We start from the raw sequence: 26,878 nt of genomic DNA on the forward strand, positions 1-26,878 counted from the left end.
GAAATAAAGTGTTTCTTTTTGCAGAGGATCTATGCAGACCCAGGGAATCTACAAAAAAGCTCCTAAAAGATCTTAAAACTCATAAGGAGTTTAGCAAGGTTGCTGCATACAAGGTCATTATACAAAAATTAATTGTGTTTCTACACCCTAGCGATAAACAATTGGATTTCAATGTTTTTAAAGAACCATTAAGAGTAGTACTCCCTAAAATAAATAGTAGGTATAAATCTAATGAAATATGTGTAGGATCTGAACACTGAATTCTACAAAACACTGATGAAATAAATGAAGGAGGATGCAAATAAACGAGCAATATGCTGTATTTATGAATTGGAAGATGTGGTATTGTTAAGGTGTCAATTCTCCCTGTATTGAACTATAGATTAAATGCAGTCCTAATCAAAATGACAGAAGGATTTTATAGATATTGACAAGCTGATTCTAAAATTTATATGGAAAAGCAAAGTAATGAGAAAGGTCAGAAAAATTTTTTAAAAAGCTTAAAGTTGAAGAACTCATAATACATGATTTTACAACTTACTGTAAAGCTACAGTAATTAAGATTGTATGATATTGGTAAATGAATATGCACATTGATAAACTGAACAGAATAGAGAGTTCAAAAATGACCTATAAAATGTGTTAAATTGATTTTGACAAAGGTCTAAAAGCAGTTCAAAGAAGAAGATATAGTCTTTCCAACAAATTGTGTTGGAAAAATTGGATATCCCTATGCAAAGACGTTAACCTTGACCCACACCTAAGGTTTTAGAAAAATTAACATAAAATGAATCATAGACGTAAATTCAAAATGTAAACATACGAAACTTCTAGAAGAAGAAATAAGAGGAAATCTTTGTGACTTGACTCAGGTAAGGATTTCTTAGATACAACACCAAATGCACAGTCCATGAATGAAAAAAGTGATAAACTGAACTGTATTGAAATTTAAAACTTTGCTCTAAATAAAAACAATTAAGAGAATGAAAAGACAAGCCATAAATGAGAGGAAAATATTTGCAAATCATATATCTGACAGAAAAATTCAAATATACTTTAAAAATCTGAACTCAACAATAAGAAAGCAACAAATCCAAGTAAAAAATTAATAAAATATTTGAAAAAGCACTTCACCAAAGGAGAAAACAAATGCCAAAAAAGCATTTGCAAAGATGATCAATATCATTAATCATCATGGAAATAAATGTAAATTAAAACCATAATGACACATCACTAAACATCTATTAAAATAGCTAGATAGAGAGAGAGAGAGAGGAAAAATTCTTGCAGAATTTCAAGTTCTAGCAAAGATGAGAAGCAACTGGAATTCTCATACAATGCTAGTAGGAATGCAAGATGCTACAGTCACTTTGGAAATTGGTTTGCCAGTTTCTTTTTTTTAAATTAATTTTTATTGGAATATAGCTGCTTTACAATGTTGTGTTAGTTTCTACTGTACAGCAAAGTGAATCAGCTATAAGTATACCTATATTCCCTCTTTTTTGGATTTCCTTCCCATTTAGGTCACCACTGAGCATTGAGTATAGCTCCCTGTGCTATACAGTAGGGTCTCATTAGTTATCTATTTTATACATAGGATCCATAGTGTATATATGTCAATCCCAATCTCCCAGTTCATCCCATTCCCCACCTTTCTTGGTGGTTTCTTATAAAGTAAGTAAAATATAAACTTATCCTATGATTCCACAATCCAACTCTTAGTTATTTACCCACGTGAAAGGAGAATCTATGTTCACGTTATGTACATAATGTTTGTATCAACTTTATTCATAGTCACCAAGAACTGGAAACTACCCAAATGGTACACAAACTGTGGTATATTCATACAATGGAATACTATTCAGTAACAAAAATTAACAAACTATTAATATGTGCAATAACATGGATGAATCTTAAATGCATTATGAGGAGTGAAAGGAGCCAGGCTTAAATGGCTACAAACTGTATAATTCCACTTATATGACAACATGGAACAGGCAAAATTATAGAGAACAGAACAGAGAGGTGTTTGCTCAGTTTGGAGGAGGGTGGAGGAGGAAGTGGCTATAAAGGGCCAGTGTGAAGAAATATTCTGACATAATGGAACAGTGTTATATCTTAATTGTAGTGGTGCTCATATGTTTGACAAGTTCATATGTACTTGTCAAAACTTGTAAAACTGTGAAGCAAAAAAGAGTGTATTTTACTATATGTAAATTAAAAAACAAAATAAAAAAATTAAGAGAATAATTAAAAAGTAAACAAATTTAGGAAACCCAGAATCTTTTTGGAAGTTTAATTCATTGTTAAAACTAGGCAGTTCTCTTCACACCCTTGTCAGGTTTTACAGAATCTATATTTTTTTCTCTTCACCTGTCTTAAATTGCCTCTCTGCTAATCCAAAACAATATCAGTTGATATCTGACTGAGTATGGAATTGATAAGACGAAAAGGTTCTTTTTTTAATTCAGACTTTTAAGGCTTTGTTTCATTGTTTTCTTAGCAACGAATGTTGCTGTCTATTGTCTGATAATGCCATTCAAATTCCCAATGCAGTATGTACACTATCTGTCTTTTCCTCCTGGAAGTTTTTTGGATGTGATTTTTTTAACCTGGTATTTTGAAATTTCCTGATGATATCCCTTTATTGGCTCTTATTTCAATCACTGTGCTAGTATCTATAGTAGCTTTTAATCTACATACTGGTATCTTTGGTTCTGGGATATTGCCTTTTCCATTTTTTGGTGGTGGGGGGCATATTTTCTTGTTATTTTTCTTTGATTATTTTCCCCCTTCTTTTTCCTCTGTTCTCTCTTTCTGGTACTCTTATTATCCAAATATTTGATTTCCTGGATTTTAAATTTTTTTCTTAAAAATTTCATTTGTATTAACATATTTGCTTTTTATTGCACTTTCAGAGACTTTATCTTAAATTTCCAATTCAGCTCTCACACTTTTAATTTCCATGAGGTACTCCCCCCAACCCCTCACATCCTGCTTTACTTTGATTCTTTTTTCCAAGTAGGAGTTTTTGGTGTTGTTTTATAGATAGAGGATGTCTTTTTATCCCTCTAAGATTGTTATGGATTTTTTCCTCATCCTGCATTGTCCCTGTGTTTATTGAATTACTCTTCTGTTTTAATTTTGTTTCTTTTCATCTTTGAGATTAAAAAAAAGATGACTAGAAGCTTTATATTGTATATGAGTGAGCCTTATTGACTGATGTACTTTACTACTGTGTGACCAGGTGGTTAGCTACCTTTTCTGTTAGGTGATTCCTATCTGCTAGTTCCTGGAAGTATTTTATTTGGAGTCATTCAAACTTTTCCAGAGAAGAATGCCCTTCTTGTATGGAAACATTTATGACTAGATATTTGTTTCTAAAAACAGAGCTGGGGAAAGCCACTGAGGTGCCATCATTCTAATTGTAGTCTACCACTTTAACATGATTTTTACCTTTGCCCCTCATCCCGGATTTCCACTGTGCCTAGTAGCCCTAATTCCTAAATATCTCTGTTCAGTTTCTTGAGAAAAAACTTCTAATCTCCTGGTGATGGAATATGCCACATGGAGGAAGAGAAATAGACACATGGATGAATAATACAGAGGTAGGCAACCTTGCATTCTGTAATGGCTAATTTTATGTGTTAACTTGACTGGGCCACAAGGTGCCCAGACATTTGGCTAAACATAATTTCTGGGTGTATCTGCAAGGTTGTTTCTGATGAGATTAGCATTTGAATCTGTAGACTCAGTAAAGCAGATTGCTCTCCATAATGTAGGTGGGCATATCACCCAATCAGTTGAGGGTCTGAGTGGAATGAAAAGGTGAAGGAAGGGAGAATTTCCTCTCTCTGCCTGACTACCTGATCTAATCAGTCTTCTCTCACTCTCAGACTTGGACGGGGATTTATAGTATTGGCACCTCTAATTCTCACAACTTTGGACCTGAACTGGGACTACACCCCCAGCTTTCCTGAGTCTTCACTTTTGGTTTTGTTTCTCTGGAGAACCCTGACTAATTACAGGTCCCAACCACTCTTTTTTAAACTTTCAGCTTTGAACTTTACCCCATCTTCCTCTCCTTCACAATTCTGAAAGCTTGTTAAGTGCTCAGCCACTGAGGTTCTCTGCAGAGCAAATTTGTTTTGTGTCATTATCTCCACCAACACTTTGGTTGTAAATTTCGCCACTGTACAAAGTCATTTGCCTCTCCCTGCCAAATACTGCTTTCAAAAACGGTGTTAAAGTCTCTCTTCTGTTATTGTCATCTGCTTTGTTATTTTCCTTGCTCTTGTTGTATACCCTTTTTAATGTTTTTGCCACCGATTTACTATATTTGGGGATAAGCAGTCTTTAACCACAACTAAAAAATATTTTTTCTCTGTTATCATCTGCAAGCATCTTCTTAAAAAAATATCTTAGAGGCAGAGAAACATATGGGTATTTGCTCAATTTCTAAAAAAGCTTGCATATTATTTTTAGCTACATGTAAATATGTAATCTAAGACATAGTCCCTTATGCCATTCACCTGAGCTTGAGTCATAGGGATGCTAACAGGCAAGAAATGTGACAACATCCACCCACCTACCTATACTTCTTCCTGGAGTTCTTTAAGAATGAATTCAAATGTCACATCTTTCATGACGCCTTCACTGATAATCATGGGTAGAGCTTGGTATTTTTTTATGCACTTCTTGCACATTATAAACTTCTGTTGTAGTGTTTCTCACACTGTCCTATAAATATTTGTTTAGGGCAGTGTCTCCCACAGTAGACTGGAACTGTGAAAATTTAGAAGCATGTCTTATACTTCTTTGTATTACTTTCACTTCTTATATTATTATACCCACAAGTGTGTTTGCTGAAAAAATAAATAAAGCTTTTTGGTATCCCTTAAACTTGACCATTTTCCCCCTACAAGGTAGGCAATCCTGTGGATAGGTGGGCAAAATCTGCTGAGGGAATTATCAATTAATTAACATATCCTACATTAGATAGATATCATCATGTGTTTTATAGATGTACTCAAGAAGACAAGATATGACTTTTGCTCCGAACATCTAAGAATACAATTACTTGAGTTTTTCTAATTATTTTAATCATTAGTTCCCCAAATCAGTACAGATACTTTTGAACTGATTAACAAAAAAAGACTTAGAAATTTCAATACGTCATAAAGGAATCCTTCAGAATTGAAATATTTTATAACAGGTTGATTATTTTAGCCAGTGTGCATGTGTGCACATGGGGTATATGTATATGTGTATGTGTGTATAGATGAAGGGTGATTCATTTGGTTGGGGTGAAAGTATGATGTGGGAATACTCAGGTTTCTTTCTCTAAGGCTTGACTTGATACAGAGAGATGAAAACTTAATATCACTTTTGGCTTGGGAAACTTGATGTTAAATCTTTTTCTTCTTATTGCTATTTTGAATTGAAAAGAGGCTCACTTTCAAACTATGGTCACTGCTCAGCAACAAAAGTATACAGAAAAATAAAGGGATTCTATGAAGAATCTGATAAAATTGGTAATGGTTATCCAATAATTTATCTCCCGTTATTTTACAGATGTTTCTAGCTTTAGGGGAACCTGATATCTATAAATCTAATTTTTTCAAAGAGATTAAGTTAGAAGGTAGTCATTCTAGTTAAAGTTGTATTATTTGCCTCACAAAAGGATTTACCGAAGGACAACTTTTCCATGCACCTCAGCATTTGTTCACAGATTACTGAGTAAAAGGAAGTGAAGCTGGGCAATCAGGGATATCAAAGCCTAAATGTTAGGCGACATGTCTATTGAAGATCAATACCTAATAATATCAAACATTTGATTTACACACATATTTATAGTAATCTACTAAATAAGATTGTCATGGCTAGGATGATACCTTTGATTTTTATTTTCATTGTTTATGATCAGTTCTTCAGATTAATTGACAAAAAATTTGTACCTTGAAGTGATGCCATGAATTGTGGGAGCTGGTATATCACTTGGACTATCTTCCATGGTGGTGATTTGGGTTCCATTGCTTTTCACACAGGCATATTTTGTGCAGACTTCAACCTGCAAATGTTAGTTTAGAAAAGAATAATTGCAAATACTTTCAAAATACAGACTGCCGATGGACTGAACCCCACCCACCCTCATTTCACAGGAGTCTCTTATAGTTCTCTACAGCATCTTAGGGTTTAATCAATCTTAATTTTTTATGTTAATTGAGTCTGGTGGGAAAGGTCAAAATAAAGCATAGAAATGAGCTCAGAACAATTGATCTAGTGATTCAAATGGTGATGTTTAGTTTCTGGTTCCAACCATTCAGAAAGAGACAGACATATTCATCTATTTAGAGCACAGTTAAGGAAGGGAGGATGTTTAGGTGACAGTTGGCAAGCATAATATGTTATCACTGCATACTGCTCTCTGGATCTATAACAAGATAGGGTAATGATGATATCTTCTGGAAGTCTTGACACTTTATAGCAAGTAGCCCCAATGCTAATGTCTAATGGAAGAAAAATGAGGTCTAGGGAAGCTTTCCAATATGGCTGAGCTATTTTATATCCATTTGTTCCAGCTGCAATTGTATTTTTACCTTAATCACAGCAGAAACTCATCACTCACCCTTTAATTCTGCCACCTAATCTGAATAAAAACTGAGGAGGGTGGAATAACTAAAGATTAGAAATCAGGTTCATCAAGCATCAGTAATACAGAAGGAACATATTCAACAAGAGGGGGGAGAGACAGATGAACATACAGGAGGTCGCTCGTGGACAATCTACAAAGCGACACTCTTCTGCTCTCCATTAAAATCTAAACCAAAGAGGAACTGCACTTTTTCCAATGCTAATTTACTTTCAGCATTTAATACATAAATGGAGGATACTAGATACTGATGAATCTTAAACACTCATCCTGAGCCTTTCAGCAACACAGTTCTCTGAATTTCAACTGGCATTTGAGGAAAGACAAATGCACTATTTGTTATATTTAGTAGCTACGTTGCTTTGTTCATGGGGCAGTTTGCACCTAAATGGGAGTTTTTATAATGCTGTTGTGTGATTTATTTATGCCACATAGCATTTTGAGCTAACATTTAGTAGATATTTAAACACTGTCAAGGCTGTTTACTCTGAATATGTCCAATGAAACCCCAAACAACTTACAGGCAGATGAACTTAAAATATGCTTGTTATAATAGAATTAAGGACAATAAAACTTCATGCATATTGGGAAATATTTGACTATATGATGCGTAGTGAGATAACTCAAAATCAACTCAACTGAATCTTTTATATGCCAAATATTATGATGGGTACTTGCTCAGATAATTTTATTGAATCTTTACAACTCCACGTTCAGAAGTTTGTAAATGAAGGGGTCAGAGGGATCAAGCTGATAAGATATGAAATATCTGATTCAGGCTTTACTGTACCCTATTGCCTTATTATCTAAATAATAAGCATAGCTTTAAGTTCTAAACTTAAGTGTATTTAAATGATTCTCCAGAAAGCTTTTACTTTGACTTTAGAGAAATGTGTCAATATTTTCACTTCCCTGATAATGCAATATTCTAAGTCTCCATCTTTGGGGCATAAAAAGAGATAAAATTGAATTAAAAATTGAAATGCTTATTCCCTTTAAAAAGGGATATGTAAAATGATTCATTCAAAAAAGCAGATGCTTTGGTGCATCTACATGTCTGCTTTAAAATCAATGGCTATTTTACAGAGGGGGTTAGTATAGAGAATCTTAGTTTTAAAGTATTAGGCATATCAGTTAAGTGCATATTTTAAATGGAGCCAAATCATCCTTGACATCAGAAACAAAAATCTTTGAAATCTGATATTCAAATTTCCAGTAATGCAACAACTATTTCAAGTGCAGTATTTCTGGATTGTGAGGAGCCTCACAAAAATACAGTTATTAAGAATAAGAACATCTTATAACAAAATTTAAGTATTAGATTCTAATTTGGTCTTTTGTCTCCTCATCTGTTTCCATGTCCCAAATTGGATGAAAATGCACTCTCCTCAGGCCATTAGTGACTCAAACCAATAGGTCTGAGTGAAGCCTGTCAGAGTAGAACATGCCTGGAATGCTTACATGTCAACTCTTGCTCTATGGTTGGAAGGCTGATGCTGGATATGCATGCACAGTATCCAGTGATCTCACCCCCAGGATGTATTTTGAGTCCTGTAAAGCAAATGAATAAGCTGCCTTTCAAGGGCTCAGTTGGCTTTCTCCACCAGGGTCCCAAAGAGGAAAATACAGCAAATCCTTCATCACCTTCCTATGCTAACCTTGTTCATAAAGTTATATTTCTACTTATTTTGAATGTGATTTTCATTTTATAATGTGATTGATGAGTGACACATATACATAGATTCACTCTAAGAGTCATGAACAAAAGTATCAGTCCACTGGTCCAGGCTAAGGTAACTTAGGTGGGTGGATGGGAATCATGGAACATAATAAAAAATAATCAATGTACATTTCTTCTTTTATGAAATATCTTTTTATGTCATTTTCTTAGGAAGCTAGGCCTAGTAGTGGGAGAGGCTAATGCACTGGTTGTAGTCAGATGATTACATATGTTTCACCTTCAAACGTGTGGGAAAGAAGGGGTTGGGAAAATGTCCACTTAATGAACAGAGCCAGGGAAGTTTTCTGTGGTCAAATACAACTTCCACACTTAATATCTTCTGAAAAATATTTAAAAAGCTCTTATAAATTTTAGAAGGAGCATAGTTTATTTAAAAATTTACCAAATGGCAACCCTTCTCTATAAACTTTGAACTTCTGAAACATTCTGTTTTTATCATTAATTTTTGCATTTGGCCTTGTTATCTTTTATATCCTAGTGCTCTGACAAGATTTCCAGTTCCTTGAAGATAAGTTCCTTGTTTTATATGCCTTAATATTCTTTATATTTTTTCTACTTTTAAGATCAGTACATCTCAAAGAGATCTAGGAGTTGGCTCTCAAATGGTCAACGCACTCTCTGAAATTGCATGTTAACTTTTGTCATATAAACATCAAAATATACACATTTTTCTAGGGCAATGTGCACTGACTTCAACAGATTCTCAAAGAGGCCCAAGGGCAAAAAACTTAAATACAATTGCTTTCATATAGGTGAGGATCATTGAACATTTGTTGAAGGATGAACAGATATATTTCTTTCATCCTCATATAAAATCTTTTAATATTTTTCATCTGCAATACATTCACTTATTTTTGTTATTGGTGTTGGGTTCAGAATCACAGAGTGCTAGAGGGGGATAGAATGTTTTCAGTCATCTAGTCCTTTGCTCTTACAAAAGAGACAATCAACACCAAGAGAGGTTACATAACTTCCCTAAAGTTATTACATTTAGTAAGTAGCAGAAATAGGAGTAGAAAGAATATCTCCGCAGTTATAGGCTAATTCTGGTTTTGTTATCAGTAAAAGAACAAGGAAAAAGGCAAGCTGCTTGGCAAGACTGACTGCAAACACATGGTTTGCTTCCTTTTGCCAGTGACAATACCATCACCATCCTCATCACCATCACTTTCCACAGTCCCATTATCCCCTCTCCAGTGACTCGTGTGTTTGCCCACAGCAAACAGATTTAATCCAGATCAATTTCCCTCTTTTCTCTCCCCTTCCCCACCAAATAAATCATGTGTAACCAAGATGGAAGGTATCCACGAAGAGACATAACCCAGCATGTTTTATTTAACACACCCATAAGCTTAACCTTCAAAGAAACAACGTTCTAACCTGAATGTCATAGATCGTTAAGGGAGACAGGTCTCCCAGAATGAAAGACCCAGGCACATTTATGCCAGTCTTGTAGAGCTGATTATTTACATAGACAGAATATTCAGTGACAACACCATTTGGGTTTGAAGGAGCTGTCCAGATGACACGTACAGCTGTACTGTTGATGATGACAACCTCTGGAGGAAGCATGCCCTGAGGCTCTGGAATTAAAGGAAGAAACTGAATTAACTCCAGCTGCCTCTGAAAAAGCACTTGTTAAACTAAATGCCGATTAGTATTTAGGTTGAGTGAAGGGTTTGTTGCTTATCTGCTTTCCTCTGATGAAGTTATCACAGTCTGTAGTCCTCTGTAAATTGGCTTATTATACTCTCAGTTAGAAACCATGAGAATTGGTGGTAAAATGCTTTATACCACCAGCGTAGTGCTAATCTTCAATACTATGTGACCAGTGGGATATGATGATAAATTATTCACCCAACTGCACCACTAACACATATCTATTATTTGTCTCCTTTCCCATCCCTGCACTCCTCCAAACCTCTCAGGGAAGAAAAAAAAGAAAGAAAGAAAATTTGCTCCTTAAGCAAAAAAAATATAACTCCAATATATCGAGGCTGGTGGAACGTGAAAAATCATTTGATGTTACTAGATTGTAACTCAAGCAATATGAAGCAATAATGCAATATTGTCATTATGTAAATGATTTGGAATGTTGATTACCATAGGTAATGATGAAATCTAACATTAGAAAAAAAATCTTGCTTGGCGTTAAATTATACAATTATTCAAGCATGTCAGAAATAACTATGCAAAGACCTATTTTTATCATAAGAGCCCATCTTAACTAGTTGAAAAATTGTCCTTGTGATCCATTCTATTTTATAAACAAAAGGTGTCAACCTTTGGCACCACGAAGGGAAATGGGTTCCACACTTAAAGTGCTCTGTTAATGACCTGGAACGCTTGCTTGGAGGTAATGATATTATAATGTTTATAATGAGACTTTAGAAAGCCAAAAAGATTAGAAAGACCATTCCAAACACATTCCAGATTCACAAGTTGCTTCCCTTGCTTCCTCCCCCTTGCTAACTGGCTTAGAAATGAGTCACAGGCAATTTTTCTCAGCGGCTGAACTTCCACCTACCATTTCTGGTGACTCAGGGAGGGCCCTCGCTGTGCTTGGCTGTCGTTGTGAATAGCATCCTGCTTCTGAGAGCAATTCTTAAAAAAAAATGTTTCTAAATGTCACCGTGTATTGATGTGAACTCAGCTCCCAACTAAGCATACACTGAAAAGAACAGGAACAAACTGGGCTAATATCCCATGATTGGAGCCTTGTGCCGCTGTCTCCACGGGACCACTTATTGATCTGCCACTTGACGACAGCCAGCACTTAAGCATTTTGGCTCCGACCCCCTTCCCTCCAACACCGGAAATTTTATAATGGAAGGATGACTGATCTCAGCCTCAGCGAGAATCAATCAATTTCATTCGCATCTCTGAAGCCAAGCATCCCTTGAAATCTGGACTCACCGCCGTCGCAAGTGGTTGCATGCAGCACTTCACTGTTAATGCTGGCAACTCCGTTGAAAACAGAGATAAAAATCCGATACTCTGTGTTTGGATTTAAGTGGCCAATGACATGAGAGTTTACATCTGGGAGGATTTTTCGAGATTCATTGGCGGTAGCAGAACTCCAAAAAAGTGTATAATATTCAACATCACCTTGTAGGTCTTGAAAAGCTGTTAACAATTAACACAGGACACTGTAAATGTAGCTGATATAAAAGGGTCTCGGGGGAAAAGACAGAGAATACACTCTATCATTAGCTATTCCTAGAATGAGAAAAGGGAAAGCTTATGGAATTTTCCTTAGAGGGGTGCTGGGTTTTACCTTTTCATCAACAAAGGTGATTCCACCCCCATCTCATAATTAATTGCATAGAGTCTTAACTTCATAGGAAAATAAACTTTGAAATTTCCTTTAAATATTTTAATTATGCTACTGGGTTGGCCAAAAAGTTCGTTCGGTCAGTGAATACATGGTTCAATAAAGTTCTTGGTTAAAATGAAAACTGTCTTTTATTTTCACTTAAAACCAAATGAACTTCTGGGCCAACTTAATATTTATAAGTATACAACTAATCTTCAAAATTTTGATATAATACTTATGAAAGGAAATTGAGTAAAATAAAAATATGCAGTACAGGGAAAAACTTCTGATCATAAGTAATAGTTCTAGAGAGAACTCTATGCTAATACAAATGAGGGCATGTCCTGACACAGATTCTAAAACTTGAGGAATTTTTTAACTTGCTAACAAAATCTGCTAAATGATACCTGGAAGAATGTTTAGACAGATACCCTGTTATGTGCACTGTTGATGTAGCAGAGTGAAGTAGTATGCTCTCCTTAAAGATTCACTCAGTAGGATCCTAGGATGATATTTGAATTTTGATCAAGGCTCCCATCCTTTTCTCCTAGTTCACTGTTGTCTGTATGATGTAGACAAGCTCTTAAAGGATGCCGAAATCAATTGCTTACTGTCTCACAAATATAACTCAATTCCTCAGCCCTTGTCCTTTCAAAGACCAGTTTGTGGTTTTCTTTTTCCTTTCACCCAATTTCTCCATTCTTGCACTAAGCTCTTCTCATGATTTTCCTACTATGATGCTTTAAAAAGAAAACACTCAGATTTTCTTAGGTAGAAAATAGCATACTGCTCTGCTTCCATTAGCATTATTTTTGAAGACCTTAAGCAGGATCTATTACCTTGATTTGTGTTAGGGTTGGGGGTTGGAGTTTTGTATGTAAAAGCTCCTAAAATTGTATGTAAAAGATTGTGTTAACACTGTTCTGCAGCACTAAGCAAGGATGGGGAGGGAAAGGTGGCATTTCTCTTTATTGTTATTGAAGTACAGTGTCTCTAATATGTGAGATCCTGGCGTATGGCCATGAAAAGGAATATGGTTATTGAAGTACAGTGTCTCTAATATGTGAGATCCTGGCGTATGGCCATGAAAAGGAATATGGTTATTGAAGTATAGTGTCTCTAATATGTGAGATCCTGGCGTATGGCCATGAAAAGGAATACGGTTTTGGGAACTGCATGACTTTCTTTTAAGAACCCCTGTTCATTAAGATCTTGGGGGGGTCTTACATCAAAACTGAATGCTGGTTTGATTTTTATTTTTTGTTTGTTTCCTGAGCACACTACCACTTTGGCCTAACATCCAGCAATAGTTAAAAACATTTGGTATGCCAGTATAGTTGAAAGAGTTTATAGTAAGAGATCTTTAGCAACTACTTTGGAAAACTCTGGAGATAGAGTTGTTTCTTTTCTCTGATGTCACAAAACGTAAGCACCTTTAATAATGAGGTCATTATAATGCATTGTCAGGAACTGGCTATTCGTGTCCATTGATATTTTCCCAAATGATAATATTTGTCGAGTACAGCAAAGTCACTGGTTCTGTGAGGGCAAAAGTTCCTTCTATCATTAGAATTATTTTCTGCTGCCCTACAGTACGGTTCCTCATTAATTTATGGCAGCTAAGATATAATAGAAAGTCTGCTAGATTTGAAGTTCTTGTTGTATTTTAGCTTGTTACATGAGCAGGCAGGTTAGAAATTCAAGCCCTAAAGATATAGTATTAATGAAGTGCTTTCAAATTCTACTCAGAAATATAAATGGATTTTACCAGGGTTAAATGTGCCTGATATCTCTTCTATCAAGTTCCAAGGAATGGACCTGTGTATATACACTGAAAATATTGGGGCTAGCACCATACGTTCAAGATGAGCCAAGATCATATGACAGTATCTGGATGAAGTGTCATTAAATGCCCATTCTTAGCCATGCACCATACATCAACCCCCTGAAATAGAACAGAATCTGTTGTCCCAAAGAAGAAAGGAAAAGATGGGGTTCAGTTCCACTGGTTCCATCTTACTCCATGAGATGAGACTCTTCTAACCAGAAACAGGCAGCATCTCTAGGCAACAGGGGCCAGGTTTCGGCACTGCCCTGCCTCTCACCATCTGCTTCAACATTCCTCTTTCTTCCTTCATTGACATTACAGTGCAGAGTCCAAAACACAGAAAAACAGTAGAAACACATTAAATAGATTAAATGATCTTCATATTCCTAGTCATATTGTGAGAAGTTCAGGGAGTAGTACATGCAAAGGAGTGTCCTTTTACGTTGTTCAAACAAGGTTTTCAAACTTCAGTGAGCTCTAAGTCAGTGAACCAGCTGAGAAACAGAAGATACATCCTCAGTTCCACTGGCCAACACACAATTCAAGGTTGCTGACATTGAGGAACGCTGTTAGAACTGAAATAGCTGGAATGAGGAGATGAGCATATTTCACCCTCTCTGTGGATTGGTAAAAACTGGACCTGAATATATTTCTCTTTTTGAAAAGAGAAAAACATGAATTACAAGGGTTCTTGATAGCATAAGATAAGGGAAACACTGTCTAGAACCTCCAAAAGTAGAATTTGTTTTTCATATACTACTTCTATACAAATAAGATGAAAACTTTATAAAACATTTACATGGTGTTTTTAAAAATAACAAAAGGGACATGCCTTTGTGCAAAAGATGCTCTAGGAAACAGGTGACTGTTTTATGGAAAGATAGACATGAAGACATGAAGATATTAAATGACCTTCTTAAATAAGAAAGGAAAGTAAGGAAACATAAAAAGCAATGGCAGAATTAAAATCTACATTGAAAGCAGAAAAGGACAGAGTTAAAAATGTAGGATAGGAAAAAAATAAAGAGGAAAATGACTAAGAAGAAATCAGTGAATGTCAAAATTTATAGATATTGAGAACAGAGAATGAAAAAAATTTAATTAACTTGAAAAATAAATGGAATAAATAATCATGGATATAAAATATTCCATAAAACCTGACCCAAAATTAAGGTTTACGTCTATAAATTGAATAGATTAATATAGTTTTGGCCAAAATAGTGGCAATATATCCAAACACAGACATATCATGGATCATTATGACATTTCTCAAATAAACTAAAAATTAAAATATCATCTACAAAGGAGAAAAAAAATCAGGCAAGTTTCAGACTTCTCTGGAACAACAAATTTGGAAGACAATGGAAAAATTTCAAGAAGTTTTGAGGGAAAATATTTTGATCCTAGAATTCATACACAGCTAAGTCATTATTTATGTGCAAATACAGCAGAAAGATTTTCTTATATAGGTAAAAATTAAGAGAATGTGCAAGGATAACAGACAAATGTTCTTATGTAGGCAAAACTTAAGAGAATATATAGCTCATTTATTTAACTTATTTAACTTTAATTATAAAAATTTTCCAATAATGTTATCTAGAAGACAAAAAGATGAATCAAGATCCAGAACTTAAGATTAGGGAAATTTAAGAATTGATGATAAAATATCAAAACTAGAGAAGTTAATTATGTAAAATAATTATATAATAATTTATAAACCAAACATTGAAAGTGGCAGGTGGGAAGGGCAAGGAAAGTAACACTACACTAAATTCTTGATCATACATAAAATAGAGAGACACAGAAAAATACAGAAAGACATCACTAACTATTAGCAGCATTAACAGGCTAAATAGCAATTAAACTTTAAAAATCACTACAGAAAAGTTGTGGTAAAAATCCCTAGCACTCACTGATACCCATGTGTCTCTCTTCTTGTCAAATAGGTAGACTACATTTCCTGGGCTCCTTGCATCTGGGTGAGGTCATGTGGCCAGTTTGTGCCATTTTTGGACCGAGGTGTTAAAGACCAATTGACCATCTATGATTGTCTCTAGTTTTCCCAGCAAAAGAAGGACCTCAAGGCCTGAAGGAATGTGGATGCACCACATGGAAAGAGCCAAGGTCCTTAAATGACCCAGGACAGTTTAGAAAGGGATAAGGAAGAGATATAGATAAAAGTCCGAGTTTTGGTCTTGGGTCTTGTGTGAATCCTAGGAATCAAGATGAAAACATAGGAGTAATTATGGGATGGAGGATTTGAAAGGTATTGTTTCACTTGAGACTTCTTGAGTTTGAAGTGTTTTTGTGGCCACCAGGTTTACTTCAAAATTAAAGTGTGAATATCTGAAGTAGAGTTATACATATACTTCGGAGTTAAGCTATGAATACTAACTTGTGTTTTAAACAGCAGGATGGTATGAGGATTTCCTACGAGATTATGTTAAGTATGTGTACATTAGGAAATATTTCTCAGGTATTCTAATCCTGTTCTCAGTAACCCATATTTTATAGACCACAGACATTTATAAGTAGGTATTGCTCTAACTGTAGCATATCAGGTCAACCTCAGTGAGTTGAAGAAGAGGGTTATAAACTTTGGATAAAATCTTTGCTATTAAATGATATTTTTGCTGGTGCTCTTCATGTACAGGTCAGAAATGTGGTCTTAGGCATGGAAAATTCTCAAATCTAGAACAAGCCCCTCTCCTTGGTAATGGATTTCCAAATAATTTAAAACAGTTACTAGATGGGCTGGTTGAAAGTCCTCTTGCAAAAGGATTACACTCTGTATATGCTGTTGGATTATTTTTAGAGATTGTTATCAATATCAGTTATGTCCTCGAAATCTTTATCATCTAGATCAGTGGTCAACAAACTGATGATTTTACCATGAGTAAAATCTGTCCTGTTGGCCAAATCTGGCCTGCCACCTCTTTGTATATAACCTGTGAGCTAAGAATGGTTTTTACACTTTTAAATTGTTGGGAAAAAAATCGAAAGAATAATAGTGTTTCACGACATGTGAAAATCAAATCTTAGTGTCCATAATATATTTTTATTGGAACACAGGCATGCTTGTTGAAGAGTTATGTATTGCTGTTTTTATGCTACAATGGCAAAGTTGAGTATTTACAACAGAGAATGTATACTGCCTGCAAAACCTAAAGTATTTACTCTCTGGGCCTTTACAAAAAAGTTTGTGGTCCTGATCTAGAGCAATTACAGTAAACCATTCCATTTAATAGGTCTCCTAATTGATTTGTCTAGGATTGAATTCTTCAGCAGGCTCAATGGGTGGTAACTTTGTTCCAATATAGAAACTTGGAAGGACCCTATTAAGGCTATTTTATAATAGAAGTGTTTTTCTTGCTCACAGATTCTCAAATTAGAGTCCAGTTCCCCAAGTTCTATTGTGCAGAGCTCTGTGTCATGAACTAAGTACTTCTTGGAAAACTTGAACTTATCACAACTACTTCTTAAGAAAATTTTTACACTGCCTGAGGGTAAAAGTGCTCACATGAAGAAGTGGGAAGAGTCTCTTGAGCTATGATCCAAGCCAGGGTCCTTATTTTTCCCAGCAAGATACCAGATGCCTTCTATCTAGTTTATGTAACCAAAACGAATACCTGCATTTTGGAACCCACCCTGCCCCCAGCTCCTTTAGTCTCTCATTGTGTTCCAGCTCCTTTCAATCAATAACCTTCCAGAGAAAACTGTATTTAAAGGAAATGTATATGACATGTGTTAATTATTCATCATTTTATATTTGGCCATGGAAACAGGACAGATCATTCCTGCTCTTAAAGTGAACTGATATGGGCAAACAGGGACAGAGTTAGTTAGCTAAGCTACTGTAACCAAGAAGCCCTTAAATAAAGTGACTTAAATACAATAAATGTTAATCTGTATCTCACACAATAGCTTCAAAGTAAGTGAATCAGGTTGTGCTCTGTGTGGTCATTCAAGAACCCAGGTTCTTTCTCTTATGTGGCTTTGGATCTCTTAGGGTGTTGGCCATGCCTGCAGAGTTGAAACTGAGAACACTGCAGCACCCACAGTCTAGTCCTGGGAGAGGATGAAGAGAGAACAGATAGGCATGTACCTAGTGTTTTGTGGTTATGACCCCAAAAGACTCATATTTCTTTTCACATTCTATTGGCAGAAACACAGTCACATGGCCACAGCTAACTGCAAAGGAGGCTAGTAAAGGTAGTCTAGATTGGTGGACATGGGGCACCATCACTAAAAGGAAAAGGGGAGTTAGCAGTGGTTAGTAGTTCTACCTTCTACCCAAGTCAGGTAATTATAAAGTGAGATTTGGTCTTTATCCATCTTCAGCTTACTGTAGACATGCTTTTACCTGAATGCTTTGCAAAATTATGTCCCAATTTTTTATTAGAAATGGCTTCACTAATAACCTATAATGAAAAAGAATCTGAAAAAGAATCTAACTATCTATCTATCTATCTGAATCACTTTGCTGTACACCTGAAACTAATACAACATTGTAAATCGACTATACATCTATATAGAGTAGTCTGTTTTGAAAAAAAATAAAAATTACTCTAAATGATTAACATAAAACAAAACAAAACCCAAAGCAAGCAAACAAAAGAAATGGCTCCCCAAGTTTTTTTGGAAAATGCTGTTGAAAGCACTGTAAACATTTTAGAGAGAGAATAATACTTTATACCAACACTAAATGATTACTAAGTGTTAAACATATATTATTTCATCTTTATCATCATATTTTAAGGCAGTTATTATTATTATTCCCATATTCTGAATTAGGAAACTAGGATGTAGTGAAGTTAAGTGGCTTGTTTTAGGTCATAGTGCTAGAAAATACTGCAACTGAGAGTCAAACGTAAGTTTCCCTGATTCCAAAGCCTATTTTAAAAATTATTCCTTCATATGGCTTCACAGAGTTTTGCCACTTTTCTGGTTAGGAGAATTTAAAGCACTGAGATAGACGGAATCACCAACAAGAGAGTTAGAGGGTGAAAAATACTCAGGAGGAATTTTGAGAAAGTCTTTGTGGGGGTGGGGTGGGATGAACTGGGAGATTGGGATTGGCATATACACACTAATATGTATAAAATAGATAACTAATAAGAACCTGCTGTACAAAAAAAATAAATTAAAATTAAAAAAAAAAAAACTACTAGGGATGTAACATACACCATGATGATGATAGTTTACACTGCTGTATAATATATCGGAAAATTGTTAAGAGAGCAGATCTTAAAAGTTCTCATCCTAAGGAAAAAAATTTACTTTTTATTATAGTTATATGAGATGATGGATGAGAACTAAACTTATTGTGGTAATCATTTTATAATATATGTAAATCAAACCATCATGCTGTATACCTTAATCTTATTCAGTGGTGTATGTCAATTATTTCTCAATAAAACTGTAAAAACTTAAAAAAAAAAGTTTTTAGGGGATGAGGACAAGAGTAGCTGGTGACATGGGAGGGAGCATTTGAGTAAGGAGGGGTCACTTATGGACCCGCTACCACAGAGAAACAGAATAGGATGGCACTAACAAGAGAGCATTGGATTGGGTCATCATGAGAATGATTTCAAGACGACCAGATCAGTAGAATGCAAGGGAAGAAGGTCAGACTACAGAAGATGCACAAGTGAACAGGCAGAAAGCCAGTGGAAAAGGCACACCCAGTCTATTTGCTTTGGTAACTGGAGTGATGGGTGGGGAAGCAGAGGGACAAGGTGAGCCAATGATGGTGGGTGCTTTCAAAAGAGGTGAGATTTGGGATGATGTATATGGATTGCCACCTGAACAAGGTAAGTTCCGACAAGTCAAAAATTCTTCTAGCTACAAAATCTAGTGGTTTCTGGTTAAGAGAGCAAGATGAGGCAGATCCTTTTTATGTGGATTTAAATTTTTTTAATGCGGATGCCTTCATACTTTACAAATTTTCTGGAGAGTTCAGTGAGATATTATAATACAGGAGTTACGTCATTAGTCTTTGTAGTACCAAGGGCCCAGGACAAAAAAGTCAGAAAAAAATGTTCCTGGAAGGAGGAAAGAAAGGAAAGGGAGGGAGGAAAGTAGAAGAGGAAAAGAGAAAGAGGAAAGATGGAAGAAAAAGAGGAAGGGGAGAGATGGATAAGGAGAATGATATGATACAGGATGTGAACGTCTGAAGGTCAGGGGGAGCTCCTGACAGATGGTCAAGTGGACAGCACTTGGATGATTTTTTCCATTTCCTCTTTTTTCAGTTCCTTCCTCTCTCACCACCTCCAGTGTTTTCTTGCTCTTTTCCGGCTGTCAATGACCTCGTTAGCGAGGAGACCTCAGAAGCGGCATTGCCTTTCTACCCCCTTCCCTCATGGGCATTTTTCACCATTTATTTTAGAGTGAGCAGTCAAAATGGGAAGGATCTCACTAAATCACTCTTGACAAAGTGCTAATAACCATTAAGGCCAAATGCAGGAGAAACTGTAGAAAATGGGATGCTTGAGCTCTAAGTCTGAGTGTGAGAAGTGCTACTGACTAACTGTAATTCGTGGTAAGTTATTAAGTGCCAGTTTCTAACTCCTAAGGCTGCATAAACAATTTAAGTGAAGGTGTTTTTGTATCTTTTCTTATAAAAGTGGGATTTTCCCCCACTAATATCATTTATCTTCATGGTATTTCACTTAGGTTGAACTATTATCTTTTATTATGGAAAGCAGGGATAAGAACCTCATGTCTATATAGGGACCAGGAAGATAGGGAGGGTGCAGCCTGTGTAAAGGGGAAACCAGTGCCAGCTGATTATTTTCCCTTCAGCAATGTGGGAACAGTTTCACCCAATCATTGGGTTTTTCAGATCAATCCAAAATCATCATCTTTATGTGAAATCTTCTAATTGTTAAATGTTAGCAAAATATTTTTTTTTCAAATGCTGCTGGCAAAACAATGCATGGAGGTTGGGAGTAAATATGGTCCATGTGCTGGCAGTTTGTAATATTTGCATAAAAATGAACTGAACAGATGCAGGGATGATTTTTCCTCACATGATATCAACACAGAGATGCAAACATTTAAAATGGGTGCTACTAAAACTTTAATACTTATCTCTGTTAATCTGTGATTGGTAAAAATTTACCAGAGATATTTTGCTATCCAAATGGTGTGCCCATGTGGAGGGTCATAGTTAAGAAAGAATATCTTTTAAAAAATACATTTTATGGTTTTTAATAAGCAAATATTCATAAGCTTATTCATGACTTTCAACCTATAGTTTTGTGCCTTTTAGCGTGTTAGACAAGGTCCAATTTTATCCTACAAATCAAGAAAACATTTGAAATTAAACTTGCAAAAAAGAGGTGGCCCTTTCACAGCGGAGTGACTAGTTAATTTACTTAGGATAGCAGGTTGCAGGAAGGAAGAAAATGATAATGAAACACACTTTCACAGAGCTGACCCTCTTCTGTGAGTTAACCTTTGTGCTCACAAATAGTTATCTGAAAAATTTCTAAGGTATGAATGGAAATAACAGCAGATTGCATTACCTACATCCTGAAGGTCAGAGGTTCAGCTTACCAAGGTAATGAAACTTCAGTGAGCTGCTTCAGATCTATTAGGTTTGTCAGTTTTTATAAGCACGCTTACTTCAGGCATGCAATTATAACATAAAGGACCTATACTGGTGATAATTCAGCCGCCGGATCTTAACAGAAGTATTCAAATGTCAGATGTGGGGGAGGGCGTCCACCTTTCTAAGTAGGTTTTTAAGATGAATCAGGTATTGAGGGTGAAATAGAAAGAGGGAGATGAGTGAAAATATATTATACATAAAAATCCATCTCCAGATAAAAACTTTGTATTTTTTCCCAGAGGTGTCTCAGAAGGTAATCATAAGCATCAATTAACTTATGTTCTTCCATTTAAATGGTTTAAGAGATCCCAGTAGAGGTGACACAGATCATTAGAAATCTGCAACCTTATAAGAACCCTAGAGCGATAGTCTTTTGGTAAAAATGGCTTATTTAGTGGCAATGTAGATCGACATAACCAGTACTAATTTTAATTTACAATTAATGTCACCTAACACTGGTTTTAATCAACAATTGATATAACATAACAGGGGCAAATTCACTCAAGATGTTCTAAATGAAATAGGAAGCACTTCTTGTCTTAAGCTATAACAAAATCAAAATCAGAAGGTTACGATTGCCCAAGCTGGAGTCATTTTACATTTTTTTATGTACTAGTAGATGATTATCCTAGTAGATACAGTTTACTTTTACAAAACAAATATTTTCATTGGGGGTTTCCAAATCAGATATTTCTCAAGATTTGGTAATAGTCTAGCAAGTTTTGATTCAACTATTTGCCAGATCTCAAGTGATCCTTCTAAGAAGGATTACAATACATAGTTCCATGATACAGTCAGTCTTGGTTTTTTCTGATTGTGATAATGGATCACTACAAATTAACAGATCAGCTGGGAAATGTTACTCTACTGACCAACCAGATCTGAAATTTCAGTTATTGTGGTTTCTAAAGTTGTGTGAGCTCTTCTAACTGCCTATAAAGTTGTGTTCTGAATGGGCCCAGGGTAAACTGCAGTGTTACTGAGGCAATAACTGTGATGGTGGCAAGTCCAGTGATGGTGGCCAGCCTTCCTTTTCCTGTATCAAGCTGGAATTCTAGCTGTTACCAGTGCTGAAGACAATTCACTTGGAAAAAACCATCATACTTCTGCAATCCTAGTAAATGGATCTTGCTGATAAGTGATGAATTATGAGATGGGGGCAGAGCTCCCTGCAGGAAAGTGCACAATATTATATCGTTATCAAATTAGTATATGGACATTTCTATCACAACTGGTGTGACAAAAACTACATTCCCCATCCAAAAGGAATGGAAGGAGGAAGAGAAGGCCCAAGAAGGATGGGCAAGTAGGTGAGAGAACTTCCTTTGAGGAAGAATAGCACAGGGAACTTGGCTTTTTGTTTCTGTCATTTTTTAATGTGTCCACTTTAAATTCATTTTGGTACGAATATGGGAAAGGGAAATAAAGATGTAAGAAGCTGACTTACTTGGTTTAGCCCATCTCACGTCTATGGCCGTGTGGTTGAGAACAATTGCAGTGAGGTTGGTTCCTCTCTCCGGAAGCCCGGCTAACGTGGTCACAGTTGCTTCTTGACTTGGTGTAAAACCCACACTGTTGTGTACAAAGACCTTATACGCATACGTTGTAAACCTAAAAGGTTGTTTTTTAAAAATGCATATATAAATTTATCTTTCTGGAAAGCAAACACATTTTCTTTTTCCTCACAAAATACAGATTTTTCCCCCATAGGATGCACCATTTTCTCCCCCCAATACATTTTCTTTATTCTTCCCTGCACAAAAAAGGTAGCATTATTTTTGTAACTCTCAAGCCTTAACCAAAGTGTTAAGAAAATATGTTATTAGCAATGCTAAGCAAATACTGCTATTTAAAACAAACGTGGTTTATCGTTTTGCTCATCCTTATTGTTTTCAGAAGTGCTGAGGATTATAGCTCAATTCAAGATGCAATTACACATCTGGTAACCTGCCAGCTTTCTATCTGAATTTGATCCAGTGAGTTTTATGTTCTTCTTTTGGAAAACTCATCCATTTTCAAATATCAGACTCCCTCATCACCATTTTCTTCCTATACTTGTGCTTCCTTCCCATAATCTCAATGGCTGAGAGATAAACCCCTAAATTAAATCCTAAAACCGTGACCAAGTATACAGCATTCTCCCACTGAGGGTTTTGCTATGGTGAGCTGTATTTTGCCATTGTGAGAACATATTTACTTGAGTCAATATAGTGGAAACTGAGCACTGCTTTTTGGGAGGAGAAAACTGGACATGGTGACGTCATGGTGATGTCATATATTAAATCAGTGATGGGCTAAAGCCACCGATTCCTCATCCTTTTTGGCTCTTTCGGGCAGAAGACTTATCAGGCTTTCTTTTCTGGGTCAGACTGCCTGGGGAGGAAAATACTATTTACAGACACAGTCAAGCTTTGACTGGACAACAGCTTAGACTGAGAACTTGCTTAAACACATTGTACAACACATGACCCTCCCTGGGGGGCATCCAGTCCTCAGGGAAGACACTAGTCTCAGATCATCACCTTCTTTGGGTTTTAATAGATCATCAAGGATACCTCACATCCAATGCAGGGCCCAGGGAATTTGTCTCAGTAAGTCACAACTTATTAGTCATGACAACAGAGGGAGGGTGCCGTTTGCAGGACTGTGCTAAATAACTTAGCCAAAATTATGTCAGGAGTTTTACAGCGTTTTGCCACCATCCATGTAGAGGAGGTCCGCTTGCCTTACCTCGTTTCTCACTCATGGCCCAAAGGTATTTTTGCAGGGTTTGGCTTCAGCCACATTTAGGACGATGCTCTGCTTATTGCAGCTACAGGTAAAGAATCAGTGATTTCCTTGAAGCTATTTATTTTCTATTTCCCCCAAATAACTACTAGCAACAGATCTTCTACATCTCTCTGCTTTACCCCCTCTCCTTGTGTCTTTCTTTCTCTTCTTTTGGTTTTGATGCTATAGTGGGTTGAACTGTGGCCCCCCAGAAGGTATGTTTAAGTCCTAACCCCTAGTCCCTGTGAATGTGACCTTATTTGGAAATAGGTGCAATCAAGTTAGCATGAGTTTATACTGGATATGGGACAGGCCTAAATCCAAAGGACTGATATCTTTATAAAAGAAAGGAGAGGGAAATTTTGTTACAGAGACACAGACACACACAGGGAGAAGGTGTCTATGAGGAGCTGGGGGCAGAAATTGGCGTTATGCTGCCATAAACCAAGGAACAACTTTGGCCACCAGAAGCTGGAAGAGGCAAGGAATGATTGTCTTCTAGAGGCTTTGGAGGGAACATAGTCCTGACGGTACTCTGATTCTGGACTTTCAACATCCAGAGCTGTAAGAGAATACATTTCTGTTGTTTGAAGCCGCTCAGTTAGTTTACAACAGCCCTAGGAAACTCATACATATGCTTTCTGGAAAGTGCTAAATAGTCTACACGACAATGACAACTGAAAGATAATAATAACAGTATTTACTGAGTACTTAATATGTGTCAGGAATTTTCTATATGATTAACTCATTCATTCTTCATCATACTATTATAATACCTGCACTGAACATGAGGAAAATAAGGCCTAAAGAGCTAAACCACTTGTCCAAGTCATTGAACTAGGAAGTGGGAGAGTAAAGACTCAAACCTAGACAGTCTGATTCCAGAGCCTCCTCTTTTAACCAGGATGCTATGCTGCCAGCATCGTAATGATGGTGATGATGATAAAAATAATAACAAGCACAGTGGTCAGCCGGTCCATCTATAGTTGGATGATGTCACGTCATTGAGGCTTGACCTTTGAGTTATTTTTCTGGCAAAGGGGAGAGATTCTGGCTTACGCATCCAAACGGTCTTGCCAAATTTCCTTTGTGACCACTAGTATGAATGTGAAGGATGGTGAGTTGGGGTTAAGAGGGTAGCAAGTGTGCGACAGTCAAATGACACACAGCTAATGGCTCACATGGGAACTGAACCAGTGACCTTGGCTTCATTAGCTCTCTCCCTGGGTAAAATATTTTTAATTGTGTTTTACTTCCCAAAATGGCTTAAAAGAAATTTAGCTAGAGTCTGGATGCCTAATCTTTCCTGCAATATTTGAAGTTTTCTTCTACATATTTACTCTGTGATAAATTTAGTAACCTTTATGGCTTTAAAGTGATACCATTTTTGTGGTTCTTTATACAAGTGGAATTAAAAACATCAGGCGGCCCTGAAATGGTGAATTGTAAATAAGTTCCGTGGGGCCTTAGTTCTTAACTGTGATACTTTAAGCTATTTCATCATAGTTTAGGTATGGTGAAATGATACAATTTATGTCTGCATAGAAGAAATTTAGGCCACATAAATACATATAACTGGAATGTCCATTTTTAAAGTACAGTTGCCCCTTGGTATCTGCGGGGGGATTGGTTCCAGCACCCCATGGATACCAAGATTTGAGGATGCTCGAGTCCCTTATATAAAATGGCATAGTATTTGCATATAACCTATGTACATTTTCTGTACTTTAAATCATCTCTAGATTACTTATAATACCTAATATAATGTAAATGCTATGTAATAGTTGAAATCACAATGTAAATGCTATGTAAATAGTCACAGGCATGTAGCAAATTTAAACTTTACTTTTTGAAAGTTCCTGGAATTCTTTTCCCAAATATTTTTGATTCACAGTTGGTTGACTCGCGGATACAAAATCTGCAGATGCAGAGGGCTGACTGTAATATTAACATTTTAGAGTGAAAGATGACTTTAGAGTTTATCTGCATTAAATAATGAAATATCTGCTACATTTTACAGATAAGAAACCTGAGACCCAGAGAAGTTAAGGGGCTTTGCCTAAGGTCGCACAGCTAAAGAGGATTAGGTGGGCCTCTAGTTTATTCATTTCTAATATTAAATTCTTTCCATTATACACTATTATTTTATTGAATTGAGAAATCAGTAGGCATTTCACTTGATGTCATGCATTTGTCTTTTGCATTTTATTTAATTTTCACGGTTAAGGTAAAATTTTAAGGAATAGGATCTTGAACTCCCTTAAATGAACTAACATGTACTGTTTTCATGACATCTGAAACCTAATCTTTGTCAGTAAGTATATATACGTCTGACTACATGGGTCGGTATATGTTTCACCAATTCATGTCAAAAAAGAAAATATTCGTTTGCTTAATGTATTTTGTTCATTTGCTCTAGTATATTGTTTTTAGGTAGACTTGGGTGTTGATATCAGATGGGACATTCCATTTAGTTAATAATAAAATACTTTTAAGAGAAAAATGCTCCATCAGTTGAAATCATATACTCATGCAAAACATATGTATATCAATCAATATCTTCCCTAAATACTAATTGTGTTTCTTGGGTATATTTTGAAAAATGTACCATTTCAAACCCTGTAAGATATAGCTTTTGAAATCTGCTAAGTGAATGAAAACTTATATTAAGTCTATGCTGTAACCAGTAAAACCAACTGTTTGAAGGTCCATTTAGGAATACGAGGTTGTTACAATAGTTATCCCCTAATTGATTAATTTTTTTGAGACTGTTCTCCAGCCCCTCCTTTCATCCACACACAGAAAATGGTAAACTTGTTGTGTAATAGACATGACTCTGGTATTTCTTCCTTGTAAAAGATCATATATATCGAAATCTTATTTATGGAACGAGACTTATTTCAAGGTTCAGTTGTTATTACTCGAATTAGAAAACTAGATTCTGTTTAGATGATAAA

The 26,878-nt window shown here is 36.0% G+C and overlaps 1 protein-coding gene across 1 annotated transcript in view; it reads right to left on the reverse strand.

The window, feature by feature from the left end:
* USH2A (usherin) overlaps positions 1-26,878 on the reverse strand; it is a 783,103-nt gene that overhangs the window by 227,446 nt on the left and 528,779 nt on the right. The window contains exons 43-46 of the mRNA XM_082362477.1: positions 22,600-22,763; positions 11,310-11,519; positions 9,774-9,976; positions 5,958-6,070 (exon numbers count right to left, since the gene is read on the reverse strand). Coding sequence (XP_082218603.1) covers positions 5,958-6,070; positions 9,774-9,976; positions 11,310-11,519; positions 22,600-22,763 — 690 coding nt within the window. The remainder of the gene's footprint in view (positions 1-5,957; positions 6,071-9,773; positions 9,977-11,309; positions 11,520-22,599; positions 22,764-26,878) is intronic.

This window comes from Balaenoptera borealis (genome assembly GCF_965194805.1).
Source record: "Balaenoptera borealis genome assembly, chromosome: 1".
Lineage (NCBI taxonomy): Eukaryota > Metazoa > Chordata > Mammalia > Artiodactyla > Balaenopteridae > Balaenoptera > Balaenoptera borealis.